Here is a 16570-nt window from a genome sequence, read left to right as displayed (position 1 = left end):
GTTAATAAATATTCTTTATTAATTGATAATAAGGCTAGACTGTTTCTCCCTTGTTTGTATATCTTTCCCATTTGATACCAAATTTAAAATGTATGGTGTTCCAAGGTACCCTTCTATGTTTTTAGATGCCCTCTTATTTAACATTAGTGGGGTTTTTAACACTGTACTCGGCTCTAGGCATGGTCTCACTAAAGCCCCGTACAATGGTGGCAAGGCTTCTTTATCCTTGAGCCCCAATGCCCTTGCAATAAAGGTCAATATGTTTTTTGCCTTCCTCTGTTAGCTGTACCTGTGTGCCAACTTTGTGTTACTGTACGAGTACATCCAAGTTCCTTTGAACAAGATTCATGTCTTGAAAATAATATTCTATTCTGTGATAAGATGTGGAATGGGAGCCAGAAGCTCCAAGTACCGACAAGCCTCCAGAATTTCACGCATATGCAGGTTGGGAGTGGGTGGCGAATGTGCAATCCTGCAGTTACAGTACTCTGCCATCCTGACAGTGGTGTGACTGCATAAAAAGGGAAAAATAAATAAATGGAACTGAGCGTCATAGGGGACAAGGAGAGATCCCAATTAAGAGAACGAGGAAAAGAGAAAGAGGCTCCATCCTGAAAAAGGGCTGTGGTTAGCAGACTTTAATTGGTGAACGCTGGAGGCAAACCCTGCCGATCGACAAGGGCTCAGGAGAAGATTGCTGATTTTGTACGCAGCCAAAGAGCTGAAGTTGTGCTTGTGAGTTGGTGCTTGAGTGCATTCTAGATATCTAGGGAAATAAAACTCGGAAATGAGATTGAACCCTACAATGTGGGCCGTTGTTCATGCTATCCGAGTTGGAGCAACCATTAGAAATTATTGCAAAGCGAGATCTTCAAAGGTAATAACTGGAATTCAATGAGATTGGTTGACTCATCGTTCACTGACATCTGGGTGGGTTGTTGAGAAATCCATTGACTCTGTCTTGGTCACATCTGTCATTTATGATGCTGTGTGGTGTTTGACCACAGTTTACTTGTTAATTCATATGTGCCTCTAACCTGAATGTTAGAACATAATATGGAGATTGCAAATTTGAGTTTGTGTAGTAAGTTTACTTTTATTTGTTCAAAATGCATGGAATCTTATGGCTCTATTCTCTTAGTAAGTGCCTTGAATCCCAAACTTTGTCTAGTTTAAACAATAAGTTATTGCTCCCTAACAGAATTTTACCAAAAACCTTGGTGTCTGGTCCAGTATCATCATTGCTGTTAATGTGAGTGCTGTCAGTTTGATGAGTAATGTTGCCCAGTTGCTTGAACAACTGTTTCCATTTGTCTTTTCCTTTTTTCCCAGTCTGATCACCTTGCCTACCTGGTATCTGTCTCATCTGTTCACATAACTAACAAATTAGAGTTTCCTTTTCTTTGTCTTGATGCAGCATCACTCTCGGTCAGTAAGCTTTTAAACTTGTATTCATTACTCTCCTGTTATTGGAACCTGGGGACTTCTATGTAAGCACATGTTTTAAAGGCTTGTAACATTTCTGTGTCCCTCTTTGTTTCCATATTCATAGAGATCACTTTGTTTTACCATGGTTTCCAACTTTTTGTTCCAAGTCTCACCTTCACCAATATTAATTGTGATTGTTTAACTTAACTGTACCCAATATAGCAAGTATTTGTGCATGAGTATTTATAAAGATATATTATTTGTTTCAAGAGTTTGTGTAGTGCTAACTATTGCTATCCTTCAGTCTTTGAATCAGACTTTTGTATTTCTGTAATCTATCTCCTGTCTTGAAGCTTCTGACAACTGTTTTGTGGGTGGGGCATCTTTACACTATTTTGGTCAAATGACCATGCTTCATTTGGCTTAAAATACGGGACTCATCACAGCAAGGCTTGATCCTGTGCTGCCTCAACACTGGCATGAGTACCATTTTTAAGGGGTCATTGGCTGAACTTTTATTTGCCCTTCCTAATACAAGGCCTGGAGGCAATTAACACCATCTATACTACGATCCACCTGTTTTGATCAGTGCGGTACTGAACAGAGGCAGTATTTTAACAGGAGCTTCAACTAATGGTGCAGTAATAAATATTAATGATTTGTTTTTATGTCTTCACACTCTTAACTAATCATGTGAAGTAGTAGAAGGAAATAGAGGCTTACTAAGTCTGAAAGGCCACAGCATCAATGCTGTTTCCATTTTTAGGGACCATTTTAATGCCAGACGTTAGCATAGTTAGTCCCAGAAAGCAAATGATTTATGTACTCCCACATGCATGGATGTACGGTCACTCGCATCCAAACGTAATTATCCAGCTGAATTTCAACACTGAATAGAGTTGAAAGCCAGGACTCTGGTCTACATTCACTAGTCCTACAGAGAGGAGTTTTAGCCCTTGACTAACTTAACAATGGTGAGAATATTATCATCTCAGCAAAAAAAAACTCATTGAATAAATATTGGTGACTGAGAGGATGTTATGTTATTGGAAAGGTGGGAAGAGTTCATATCTAATGAACCAGATGTTTTACTCTTCAGAAGCATAGAATCCCTACAGTGCAGAGGGAGGTAATTTGGCCATTGAGTCTGCACCCTCCGAAAGAGCATCGTACCTTGGCCCACTCCCCCACCCTATCCCTGTAACCCTACCCAACCTGCACATCTTTGGACAGTAAGGTACAATTTAGCATGACCAATCCACCTAACCACATCTTTGGATATGAAATATTTTATTTTTACATGCTCAAGTTGCAATAAATTGAGGGCAATAATGCGTGAAGACTGACATGAGTTTTCATTGCCTTCAGAAGTTGATATTAAGCATCAGTGACACCAAATAAACTAAAACTCCAGCTAAATGCCCAATGTAAACAATCTTCCTGTAGCTTCTACCCAGAATGCCCTGTAACCAACTTTCTAATTAGTGCACTAAGATTGCAATAGCAATCATATAATTGAATGCATATAAAAAAATTAAAATTGGTCTTGCAGAGTTTGGATTGTATGCACATGAGTTTCAGAAAATCAATTCTGTTTGGCTATCGAAGAAGCATTCTGCTAAGATTGCAAAGTGCTTACATGGTTTCTGTTTGAAAACAGTTAAAAGATACAGATTTCGGCGGCACAGTGGGTTAGCACTGCTGCCTCACGGCGCCGAGGTCCCAGGTTCGATCCCGGCTCTGGGTCACCGCCCGCGTGGAGTTTGCACATTCTCCCCGTGTCTGTGTGGGTCTCACCCCCACAACCCAAAGATGTACAGGGTAGGTGGATTGGCCACGCTAAATTGCCCCTTCATTGGAAAAAAAAAGTAATTGGGCACTTAAAAAAATTTTTTTTAAAGATACAGATTTCCACAGATGTGTAGTCCATCAGAATGTTTATGGTGCTATTAAATGTTTGTTCCATGAATTAATCATTTATTTTAAAATGTGACTCAATATAAAATTCATTTTGGCGAAAAGCTAAGAGGCAATTTGGGAATATAAGTTATTTACCAATCAAATTTTGTGTTTTTCTTGCGTGAACTTTTTATTTTGAACTCATTGTATTTCCCGCTTCTCTCACCAGAGCTTCTGGAGTGTCTACAATAATATTCCTGCAGTGACCAGATTGCCCTTACGATGTAGTTACCATTTAATGAGAGGAGAGAGACGACCACTGTGGTAAGTGACTGGGTATGATATTAAATATCTAAAGGAGTGTAGAGTTAGAATGGTCAGCAAGCAACTTTTCAGCACTTTAAATTTGTACTTACTGGTTTCCATAGGGAAGATGAGAGTAATGCCAAAGGAGGATTGTGGAAAATGAAAATCTCAAAAGAATATACGGTAAGTATTTTTTAAAACAATAAACTGTGTGCGCGCTGTCCATGCTCACAAATATTTGGGGGTTTTAGGGTTTTTATTTTAAACATTCAGGATACTGACTTCAAAAATCCATTCTGCATTGCCACCCTGGAGGCAATGTTATATCAACTGTTTTCCTGATTAAATTGAACATTCTTACACAGTCCTTTAAAGTGTCAGCACTGTGACCAACAATTATAATAACAGGAGTTGAAGTTTATGGACACAAACATTTTTCTTAATATACTAGTTGATCTCCCACATGGGCGGCATGGTAGTACAGTGGCTAGCACCATTGCTTCACAGCAGCAGGGACCTGGGTTTGATTCCCAGCTTGGATCACTGTCTTGTGCGAAGTCTGCATGTTCTTCCCGTGTCTGTGGGCACTCTGGTTTCCTCCCACAATTGGATTGGATTGGATTTGTTTATTGTCACAGGTACCGAGGTACAGTGAAAAGTATTTTTCTGCAAGCAGCTCAACAGATCATTCAGTACATGGAGGAAAAGGGAATTAAACAAAATTCAAGAAAATACATGAGAATACATAATAGGGCAACACAAGATATACAATGTAACTACATAAGCATTGGCATCGGTTGAAGCATACAGGGTGTAGTGTTAATGAGGTCAGTCAATAAGAGGGTCATTTAGGAGTCTGGTGACAGTGGGGAAGAAGCTGTTTTTGAGTCTGTTCGTGCGTGTTCTCAGACTTCTGAATCTCCTGCCCGATGGAAGAAGTTGGAAAAGTGAGTAAGCCGGGTGGGAGGGATCCTTGATTATGCTGCCCGCTTTCCCCCGGCAGCGGGAGGTGTAGATGGAATCAATGGATGGGAGGCAGGTTTGTGTGATGGACTGGGCGGTATTCACGACTCTCTGAAGTTCCTTGCAGTCCTGGGCCGAGCAGTTGCCATACCAGGCTGTGATGCAGCCCGATAGGATGCTTTCTATAGTGCATCTGTAAAAGTTGGTAAGGGTTAATGTGGACATGCCGAATTTCCTTTGTTTCCTGAGTAAGTATAGGCGCTGTTGTGGTTTCTTGGTGATAGCGTCGACGTGAGTGGACCAGGATAGATTTTTGGTGATGTGCACCCCAAGGAATTTGAAACTGCTAACCATCTCCACCTCGGCTCCATTGATGCTGACAGGGGTGTGTACAGTACTTTGCTTCCTGAAGTCGATGCCCAGCTCTTTAGTTTTGCTGGCATTGAGGGAGAGATTGTTGTCGTTACACCACTCCACTAGGTTCTCTATCTCCCACCTGTATTCGAACTCGTCGTTATTCGAGATCCGGCCCACTATGGTCGTATCGTCAGCAAACTTGTAGATGGAGTTGGAACCAAGTTTTGCCACGCAGTCGTGCCACGCAATTCCCCGAAGACGTGCTTGTTAGATGTATTGGACATTCTAAATTCTCCCTCCGTGTACCCGAACAGGGGTCGGAGTATGGTGACTAGGGGATTTTCATAGTAACTTCATTGCAGTATTAATGTAAGCCTACTTGTGACACTAATAAAGATTAGTATTATGGCATTATACACATGAAGTGAAGATGAAATCCAACGTTAAGATGAAAAGGGTTAGGGCAGGACTGATAAATTGGAGCAGGATGTGCAGATGCAGTGGAAAGCAGAAAAGTACAATTAATTGCACAGCAATCTTTCAGCAATACTGGCTAAGCAGATGGAGTTATAAACTAAGGCACTACAATGCCACCACCAGCATGAGGATGTAATTGCGGCGTGACAATGTTGTATTGGAAATTTCCATTACAGCATAAACATAGAGATTTAAATAAAGCCCCATCTTCCCTCTCAGGTAGAGATAAAAGATCACCAGCTAAAGAAAAGCTGGAGTTTCTCCCCAGTGCTGTGGCTAATAATTATCCCTCAACTAGAATCACTGAAAACAGATTATTTTTTTTTAAATAATTTTTATTGGAATTTTTTACAGACAATATAACAATAAACAATGAAATGCAACAAAATAACCCCATAATAACTAACACCCCCCAGACCGTATCAACTCATGTATCACATGCCCCCCACCCCACCAACCCCAATGAACAACAAGAGAACTTAAAAATAAATTAAATAAACAAACTCGTGGTATACCTCGTGGGAGGGAGCGGCCACGGTGCCGTTACCAGGGCCCCAGGCTTGTATCTCCACAGGACGCCCTCTTCATCCGTTTCCATGCTGCCCCCTCCCCCTCCATCACCCACTTGCGCGCCATCGACACATTGGCCGCCCAATAATACCCCCCCCCCATCTCTCCCCGCTCCAAGAAGACCCTCTTCACCCTCGGGGTCCCATGCGCCCAAACAAAGCTCATGATGCTGCTAGTCACCCTTCTAAAAAAGGCCCTAGGGATAAAGATGGGCAAACACTGAAAGAGGAACAAGAACCTTGGGAGAACTGTCATTTTGACGGACTGCACTCTACCCGCCAACAATAGCGGCACCATGTCCCACCTTTTAAATTCCTCCTCCATCTGCTCCACCAGCCTGGTAAAATTAAGCTTATGGAGAGTCCCCCAACTCCTGGCCACCTGCACCCCCAGGTATCTGAAACTCTTCACTGCCCTCTTAAACGGGAGCCTCCCAATTCCCTCCTCCTGATCACCCGGGTGTACTACAAATACTTCGCTCTTGCCTAAATTTAACTTATAGCCCGAGAAGCCCCCAAACTCCGCTAACAGCTCCATCACCCCAGGCATTCCTCCTTCTGGGTCCGCCACATACAACAGCAGGTCGTCCGCATACAGCGATACCCGATGTTCCTCCCCACCCTGCACCAGACCCCTCCATCTCCCTGACTCCCTCAACGCCATAGCCAAAGGTTCAATTGCCAATGCAAAGAGCAAGGGGGACAGGGGGCACCCCTGCCTGGTCCCACGGTAGAGCCGAAAACAGATTATTTAATTAACACTTTCTGGTTGTGAGGCCTTACTGTATGCAAGTTGGCTACATGGTTTGTACTTTTCCCACATTTCAAAAGTATTTAATTGGCTGTAATGTGTTTTGGACCGTCCTGTGGTCAGAAAAACACTAAATAAATGCAAAGCATCCTTTATTGGAAATTGCAGTGGGACAAGTTGACATTGTATAAATGCAAGGTACTTAAGTTTGGTTCTCTCCATAAACATTTGAACATTTGATTCGGTTTTTTTCCTTGCTTTTAGCATTGGTGACATTTATTAAGCTGGTGAAGGAGGGCCAATTTTTTAGTTTGTATTCAACGGGTATTTACATTTAGTGACTTCTTAATAGACTGATGTCAAATGTTTTAAAGTAGAGTGGGGAAAGATCGAGCTTGTTCAAAGCCAAGGGTCCTTTACATCTGTGGGAAAAATTTCAAGGCAGAAGTTTGCAACCTTAGTTTTGGAAGAACATTTTGCCGACTGCTAATTCTAAGTCAGTGCACGGAATCTAAATAAATATCACAGCCTAAATGATTCCTATTAATAAGGATAGCTGTGATAAAATAAGAAATGTCTTTAGCAATAGTTATGCATAAGAATTAAATATTTTGCTGTTTAAAAGTTCTGAAAGTAAAATCTTGATCAGTTTGTGAGGGGCTGGGAACAGGCAGAGTAGGAATGACTGGGCCGTATTCCAAAACCTCGGTCTGAAATCTGAAAACTTCGACATTTGGTACTTCTGTATTAGGCAGGAAAGGGAGATCACATTGCAGATGTAAGTTACATGAGAGACCGGGGGCCCATGTGATTTTGTGGATGAAAAGCTTACCTTGTCTGTGGTGAGTGGAGGATAATTACATTTGTGGATCAAGTACATCTGAGGATAGCTAAGCTATCTTTTATAGACTCAGCTCGTAATATGCAGTACGAGCAGCTGCACTTCAAATTGAAATACAGAACTAGCCGGGTTCTGATCAGATGCAGAATTTATTGCTATAGATATTTCCTATTTTATCAGAACCATCCTTATTAATATGACAATTGTTTTGGCTGACTTACAATGTAACATTCATTTAGATTCAGTGTATTACTTTACAGTGCACAGGAATTCAACTGGCACTGAGACTGTTTTTGCAATTTTCACTCCTTGCTCAAATGCTTACAATTAATCAGTTTGACATGGTCTGTCATGGTTGAGTTTATTTATGCAAGTTTTTTCATATTACATAATTTTTAAAATACATGTCTAACAAGGATTCTTTATCTGTTTCTCATGGCAGTCTGCTGTTTGGAAAGAATTATTGCTGGCCACAATTGGTGAACAGTTTGTAGATTGCTGTACAGCAGGTAGGTTGAGCCTTCTATTTGATTTTAGGGTCTTTGTGTTTATTTCAAAGCTGTTCAAGATTAGAAACAGGCATTTGGACTGCTGTATCTTTGTTAGAAAACCAGACTTCTTCCCTCTGCTTAAGCTAATGGTTTTGTACGTCGTGAGAAAGGAATGTTCTTTAAAAAGAAAAACCCAAAAATAGCGACTGGAACAGTTTCGGGATCATTTCATTTGAATTCGTGCTGAGAAAAGAATACTGTAGAGAGGAATATCTATAATGTACCTGTCGCTCCAAAAAAATGTCAGCTAGGGAAATTGCCCACAATCGTTCTTCGAATCATTTCCACTGACCCTATCAGGAAGTTAATTCTGAGTGCACCCACTTTTGAAGATGAGAGAGAGAGACGGAAATTAATACAAGAGTCTCTATCTCATATGTTTCTTGTGCCTATATGCATATCGGACTCTAGATTGTTTTTTATTTGTGAGCATTCTGATTCGAGTCTGTAATCATAACAATTCAGATTAATTTTGTATATCAATTGAGAAAACAAAATAGTATTTTCTGCCTCCTTCTCTTTGATAGTATGGCTGATTTTGCAAAGTAAAAACACTAAACCAGAAACTGGGGATGAAAATTAGCTCCCCATTTAAAGCAGAAACACAGGACCAATTGCATAGTACAAAAAAAATGTAGCCTTTGTGAGTGCTGCACATATAAAGCCAAGCAAAATCACGAAAGCAAACAGGTTAGTCATAACTTAGCTTTTATAATGTTGCATGACATGCTGTCGACCCCATTGCCAGTAGCACCATCTGCTGTTCCATACTTGGGTATCCTACTGCTGTCCTTCACTTCCTTTCCTGCTCTTTAATGTGTGTGGTTCTTGACGACCATTTATGCTCCACTCAATTTCCTCCCACTCATCCATTTGCCTGGGTTTCTTCCTATCGCTCACTCCCCACTTGCCTTAGTTAACTACTCCTGTATCTCCACTCGTGGCCAGTGACGAACAGTACAGAGTCATTTTGTTTAAAATGATTCATCTGCCAGAAGAATTTAAATTTCCAGCATTGGTTTTGAGCACTGTGGAGATGTTCTAATAGCTCTATTAAAAACAAAGAGGCTAATTTTCAAACAGGCCTCCTTCAGAAAGTTAGACGTTGTCAACCAAGATGGTCAGGATGCTGTACTTAATTTAGTGAGCTGCCCAAAAACAATGTTAACTTTTCCAGCACCTAGCTGGAATTTTGATGATTACTGGCTTAAATTGATGAGAACAGTATTTTATATTGAAGAAGCGTGTCTCTCTACCTGCATGCAATATATTCTTTACTTAATGCAGATTATGCACTTGGTTAAAAAATCTTCAGATATCTAGGAATACGGCTTTAATTTTTACTTGTTACAATCATGTGGTACTTTTTTTTTAAACAGATGATGAGGTAGTTGGCGTCAGTATCAGTGTTAGGGATCGTGAAGACATTGTTCAAGTGTGGAATGTAAAAGCTGTTGGAACAAATGAAGTAACTATTATACAAAAGATTTATGAACTTCTCCCAAAAGTAACTTTTAAGGCAGTGTTTTATAAACGTAAGTATAATGTCTAAATACCTTTTTATGAAACTATACTTATTAAGCTTTGAGTTTCACGTTGGCGGTTTAAAGCTTACTTTGATTTGAGCTCAAGATCATTTTTCATAAGGGCAGCATGTTGGCGCAGTGGGTTAGCACTGCTGCCTCACGGCGCCAAGGTCCAGGTTCGATCCCGGCTCTAGGTCACTGTCCGTGTGGAGTTTGCACATTCTCCCAGTGTTTGCGTGGGTTTCACCCCCACAACCCAAAGATGTGCAGGGTAGGTGGATTGGCCACGCTAAATTGCCCCTTAATTGGAAAATATGAATTGGACACTCTAAATTTATTTTTAAAAAGATCATTTTTCATTAGCTTCTGTTTAACATTTTTTTTTAAATTATCTTCAAATACTGAATTCTTTTATTTTAAATTTCTTAAAGCAATGTTACTCAGCAAGCACTTTGTGAATACTACACTGAGTATTCATGAAAGTACGTATTAGGAGAAACTGGTGGGAGTGAACTAGAAACTTAAAGGTTGTTAATCCTGGCAGAATAAATTCAACCTGTTTATTAATTTTCTTCAGTGAAACAAATTGCAATGTGCATACCAAATGCAAAATACTGCGGATGCTGAAATCTGAAGTTAAAAATGAAAATTCAACAAATCAAGCAGCATCTGTGGAAATAACCTTTCATGGATCTGAAACGTTAACTCTTTTTCAGTTGCCACAGATACTACGTGACCTGCTGCATATGTCAGTTTATATGCCATCTCCCTGGTCAGGCTTATGTGTGACTCTAATATATGGTTGATTCTTGATGTTTTCATGGCATCCAGGAATTAACAATAAATACTGCATTGCCTGTCATTCACATTCCAAGAACAAATAATGAAAATCAATATAACAAAGCATCTGTGTATCAATTTTCTACAATCTGTTGTAATGATCAACTGTATGGTTTGGAAATATTGCTGAATTCATTAGGTGATTCACAAGAAATGCAAGATTCAGGCAAAAATATACCTTGCAGATTAAGTTCCATGAAAATAAATTATAATTTTTTTAATTCCTGCTCTGACCCAGAGGTGGTAGGGAACCTATGATATTTTGCAGATAAAGTGAAATTGTGAACCAACGTCAGAATGATAACTCCTCATTGAATCACTTATTTACTTATGGACATATCAATTACAATATATTATTTTTATACACTATGTTCTTGAGGAAATTTGTGCCTGGAGGGAGCAAGTAGTCTCCCTCCAGTGAATTCTATATAACACCTTGTCCTAGCCAATGTTTTTAATTCTTTTTCTTTGGCATTGAGAAAATATATGTTGTTTCGCACACTAGAAAATAATGAAGTCAATAGTACAGTCACCGAACTTGCAGAGAAGATATTTCTTTTGAAGTTTTGGAATTTCTGTGCAAATGCATGAGCTGTTTTTGCAGCACTGCCATTTTGTAGAGCAACCTACTGAGGCTTATCCTACGGAATTAACCCAGATAGTCAGTTTTTTAACCCCACCCCGCCCACGCTTTTCTCAGTCCTCTGCCAAAGGACAACGGACCAATGCTAACCTCTAACTTCACATTTATGGAGATCTCCCAGTGACATGCTTATCACAATTTTGGAAGTGCAGTCTTTGTTCTAGATTCACACAAGAACTCAACAAATCATTTGCTGAGTGTGATTCTGGCTGCAAAGTAGAAAGCATTCCAGGTTTTGCTTAGCTCTACTCCAAAGAAGGGTGAGAACAAAGCATTTCCAAAATAACTCCCAGACAAGTGCATATCTATTTGCAGGCCACATATGTTCACAAAGCCAAGGAGCTGGTATTGCATGAACCCAGACATGTCCACGACCCTTGCTCCTACACCACTCATTGATCAGCTTGTTCTATAGATTCAGTATTGGCCTTTATCCACCCACCAGCACTATACAGAAATGATCACAAGAGTTTAAAGTAAGTGTTGATCCAAGTTAATTCATTGACCGAGCAGTATCAAAATAATTGTACAAATTATAGTCCATCACACTTCTCAAGGGAAATATTAAGTTACCAGTTAAGGACCAATTCCAAGGGATTTTCAATCAGTAGTTTAGCACTGCACCATCAGCAATCCAAAGCCTGTGCCAAATTTAAATGATGTCCCTCTCCTGTTAGTCGGAGAACTTATTCAAACAGAACTTGATATAATAAGTTGACTAGCATCAACAAGAGTAAAGGGACTCGCGGTTTTGTCCAGATGGTCCAAGGAAACATTTAATGTAGAGACCCAGGTCACAAATCTCTGGTTTCAGCACTAAGTGTGCCCGCCAGCAAGGGCCCAGAGGGTTAATTGGGCTCGGACTGGAGGTAAGGAGTTGACCTAGAGAGCCTCCCCCGAGATGGGGTTTTGTGTCTGAACTGCCCCTTCCAGTCCTGGGCAACCTGATGATCACTCTTGGCATGGTGATCTCAGGCAGCCCTTTGTTCAGAATCATCATTCTTGTCTGTGAACTGTTTAAACATTGAAGTGGCCTTCTCAATTTAAACTGCTCTGCCTGACGGCTGATGACCAGATCAGATAGTTCATGGAAGATTCAAGCCAGGAAGCCCCAAGGATCTTCCTTTCCTCACATCTCCCTCAGCTCCATGCTTTTAAAACTGTAGTTTGCCTTCCAAGAAAGCTCAAAACACTTTCCCCTGAGATCCTTTGAAATGATTTGCATTCATTCAGTTTCACAGTGCAATACCTTTAACCAGTCTTTGATCGACAGCAGGCAGGAGGTTTGTTTATTTATCTTTTCGCACTTGACTGCATCTGAAGTACCCCCCATTGATTCTATGTTTATAAAGAGCCTTGTTCTGATTGACAGCTGCTGGCCACTTCACAAATGCTTCTTCTGCATTTGAAAAGAGGAAGCACTTCAAGTAGCTTATCTATTCTGAAGCACTTTAAAGACTAAATATAAAATATTGTAGAAATTTGCACCAGTACCTAGACTGAGGTCCTGTACATTAAACAGGTTGAGACTTGCTGTATAACTTCCTGCGTTGTGGTCTATACTGCATTTGATACTTACCAGCCCAACACATAATAAATCATCAAATACCAGGACAGATGTTCAACCACAAGAGGACCGTATAGCCAAAGCAACCAGTTTATTTTTAGTAGATGGATCTGTTTCACAGATCAACCTCACAATATTCAGAGGATGAAACTGTGAATTCTGAGGTTTCACATGAATGCAAGATACTTGGAAATTCCTTTCTTCAAAAAGACTTCATACTAATCCATTTGCACTTCTATTTTATTATTTCAATTTCATTGACCTTTCTTGCTTTGGAATTCCAATGTTGCCTTCTCTGGAAAGATATTTTCCACAATTCTACCTTTAGTATAGTGTAGAATTATGGGTGAATATCACCTGACTCACATGAATTTTACCAGATGTTCTTTTCCACATAGATTGACATTAATAAGTTATTTATAGATGGAGGTTGAACTTCTTTGAAGAAATTTAGACGATTCTGATTACTTGGTAATCTAACATTTTAAATGTTAGCATTTTGTTATGTGTCTTAGTTAAGGCAACAACAGGAAATTGAATTAATACTGTTCACGTCCTTTTTCAGCTCATAAGGAACATCATGCTTTTGAAGGTGGACGTGCAAAGCCATAATGATTCACAGCAAGCATTTTGCATTGAGAGCTGAGATTTTTATTTGTATGCAAGATTAGAGAGTTGGACTCGAACCACCAAAATGGTGAATTCTAATAGAATTTTGTTAATGAAATTGTAAAAAAAATCAGGTGACTAATTCTCAAAGGAAAAAAATATTGCCAAATGTAGTATGTTACATCTGTGCAACATGTATCAATCTCTGTATTTGGTTAAAAAAAATTCTGAGGAAAAAATGTTTCTCACTATTTTGATATTCTTTATTGTAGTATTAGATAACTTATTTTTGTTGCTTTTAACTGCATTCCTGTTCCTTCAAGCATGAGATTTCTAATTATGGTTTTAATTATTTGTATTGTATTTAACAAGTGGTTGCTAATATGCACATAAAATCCGCTGTTTAATCTGAAAACGAGTATCAAAGTAGGAATATTTTTTCACATAGCTTGTAGTCGACCCGATTTATGGTGGCATATTTCTATCTAGTGGATCATAGTTCTCTGTTTTCCTTTAGAAAATTGATTGCACTGCATTATCATGTAAATCACTGTCATTTTTGGTCTTGTGGATGCTCGCACTGATATACAAATGTTCCATCAGCAGAAAATACTGCAGGCTGTGAAAGATCTGTCCAGTTTATTTACTATTTCATTACCTTATATTGTACAACTTCTTTCAGCAACTATTATTTTAAGCCATTTGGTAATTCAATTTACAATATATTTAGGTGTCTGTCTTCACTGAATATAGAATCTATAAACTGTAATCCTACACCAATCTCCTATCTCGCTTGTTTTAAAACGTAGTCTTATTTGCCTTCAGAAATTTTTGAGAATTCTTATGACAGCACCTTAAACTAGATTTTTTCTGTCCAAAGAGAAAGATCATGCAGTGAGGAAGTACAGTTTTGCAGTAAGTTTTTGTTCTGTTACAGTACTTGCTGTAGCAAGTGCAATGCGGTGCAAATTGTTCATTCCATTGCTACAGAACCAAAGAATTCTCTTGTACGGTTTTGAGAAATATTGAAGAAAAACAAATAAAAAGCTGTGAATGTATACGTGCCATGCCAAAACAAGATTAACATCCAAATATTATTTTGGAGTTGCACAAAATGTAAGTTGTAAATTTAAGTGTTCACTATGAACCTCAATACTATATATAGTAATTCTGCCTTGATACTAAATGCAATCATGGTAAATATAACAGATCAGTGCAAAAAATGTTCATAAGATCTTGTGGGCTTCATGCAGGATATTCTAATTACCCAAACTGGCAAAGAACTTATTCAGGAAAAACTACTTGTCTGAATTTATTGCTTGTAACTAAATGGTTATGAGAGGTACATGCAGTTCTCTGAACAAGACATTGTTTATTTATAATCAAATTACACACAGAATTACAGTACTTTTGTCTGACATCAATTATTACATCACTTAAAATCAAGTGTCAAGTTCTGTAGCACCCGTTTTGTCCCTAATTTACAAAAGTTTCAATTAAATTGCTTTAATATATCCTCTAAACACTAGGAAGCAGAGCTTTTATGAAAGTGGGTTCTGTGTTAGATTTTCCGCTACATACAATACATCTATAACAAAGATTTAGCAAAACTGTGCTGGTTTTTTATATGTTGCATAATCCATAGCATCAAAACTTAAGCATTCATCTTGTGTTTGTACAGTAGTTATTTTTGTGTTGCCTGTTTTGAGGGGGGGAAAAACAAGGTCCTTTGAAGTTATTACAGTTTTCGTGCTGTTGTTTTATTTCTGGCACACTGATTGCTTTAAAGAATGTAGACAACTTGTATTTTATCTCAACTACCCAGATCTTTTTGTGAACAATGGATTAAAGCACAAACATTGTTATAACGGTCAGGGCAAACTTAAATCATAACTGTGAAAGCTATACATTTCACTATCATCATAAGGAAATTCTACTTTCTTGAATGGATAAGTAAAAGTGTTTAAAACTTTCTTAGCCTTTCATACACTCATAAGAAAGTTCTATGGCAGCCAGATATGTGAATGTCAATGTGCTTGTTGGATATTAAACCTCCACACATTTAAATCCAGACCTGCTGGGACCCTGGTCAGCGAATGGCCAGTTTTAAATTGTATTCTCTTCTAATTTGAAAATAAAAGCTATTTTTTTTATTTCTTAGTCATGGTTGGTTATTGTACTGTAACAACAGCATAAATTATTTTCAAACCTGCATGGTCATAGTTCTGAAGAATACTTTGCTCTTGCAAAGTCCCATCTGATGATTTGCATGTCACCATACAGAAACCACTGCTAGGAATGATGAATAATGTTCAGGTCTAGCACGTTGTATTTAGAAAATGTTCTTTTAACACTTTCTAGAATTGGTAATAGTCTGTTTATTTAGAAAATTATGTAGATTGCATTAACATGGGAATTCAAAAATATGACTTCAGATTGTCAGAAAGATGTTGTTACAGCTGGCTCAAGGTTACCAAGCTTGCTGTAGGATTTGATATTTAGTAATCCCAAGGTACAACTCTATTCAATGTGTGCCAGTTTTGAATTTTGTTCTTTTGACAACTATTGAATAAAAATAAGTTTGTACAATATATGCTATCATTTGCATTGCAGCGACTTCCTCGTTTTAAAAGGTCATCATGGCTTGACAATGTTTCATTCCTAATCAGCTGAGACTATTGTGTTCCATTCCAGCTGTCTGAAACTTTTGGCATCCCTCTAAAATCTAGATGGCAGTCTTGTACTTGAGTTTATAGTCTCTTGAACAGATCACCCAAGGGGTTAGGAGACAAAGATTGTGCTTTTGCTTACCTTTTTGTTAGCTGTCATTTTAGAGACAAGTAGGCTTTCGACCTGTTCCATCAATCAATTTAGATCATGGCTGGTTCATACCTCCACTCACTTACCTGCATTAGCTCTATTTCAGTTGTACTTTTGGAAAAGAGAATTTCAGATGTCTACTACCCAGTGCGTGGAAAAATGGTTCTGATTTCCCTTCTGAATGGTCAAACTAATTTTAAGCTTATGTCCAATCACTCTTGATTCTGTCACCATAGAAAATAGTTTCTCTGCATCTACTCTTTGGATTGTTTTAACTTTTTGACAAGTTAATCAAATCACCCCTCGATCTTCTAAACTTATGGGGATACTCAAGTCAAAGCCTCAGCATTACTTGTCTATTTATGTTCTGTTTTCTAAAGCTCATGTAATCTATCCAGTAAAGTCCAATTTTATTGATATCCA

The 16570-nt window shown here is 38.7% G+C and overlaps 1 protein-coding gene across 2 annotated transcripts in view; it reads left to right on the top strand.

Annotated features, from left to right (window-relative positions):
- Positions 1-15480, top strand: part of eif4e3 (eukaryotic translation initiation factor 4E family member 3) — a 114592-nt gene extending 99112 nt beyond the window's left edge. For both annotated transcript variants that reach the window (XM_038810667.1, XM_038810668.1), the window contains 5 exons: positions 3557-3651; positions 3756-3816; positions 8034-8100; positions 9522-9677; positions 13284-15480. In XM_038810667.1, the coding sequence (XP_038666595.1) occupies positions 3557-3651; positions 3756-3816; positions 8034-8100; positions 9522-9677; positions 13284-13330 (426 nt within the window). In that variant the 3' untranslated portion in view covers positions 13331-15480. The remainder of the gene's footprint in view (positions 1-3556; positions 3652-3755; positions 3817-8033; positions 8101-9521; positions 9678-13283) is intronic.
- The last annotated feature ends 1090 nt before the right edge of the window (positions 15481-16570 follow it).

The sequence above is a fragment of the Scyliorhinus canicula genome, chromosome 11 (genome assembly GCF_902713615.1).
Source record: "Scyliorhinus canicula chromosome 11, sScyCan1.1, whole genome shotgun sequence".
NCBI classification, from domain to species: Eukaryota; Metazoa; Chordata; class Chondrichthyes; order Carcharhiniformes; family Scyliorhinidae; genus Scyliorhinus; species Scyliorhinus canicula.
This window is presented reverse-complemented; position numbering and strand designations above follow the sequence as displayed.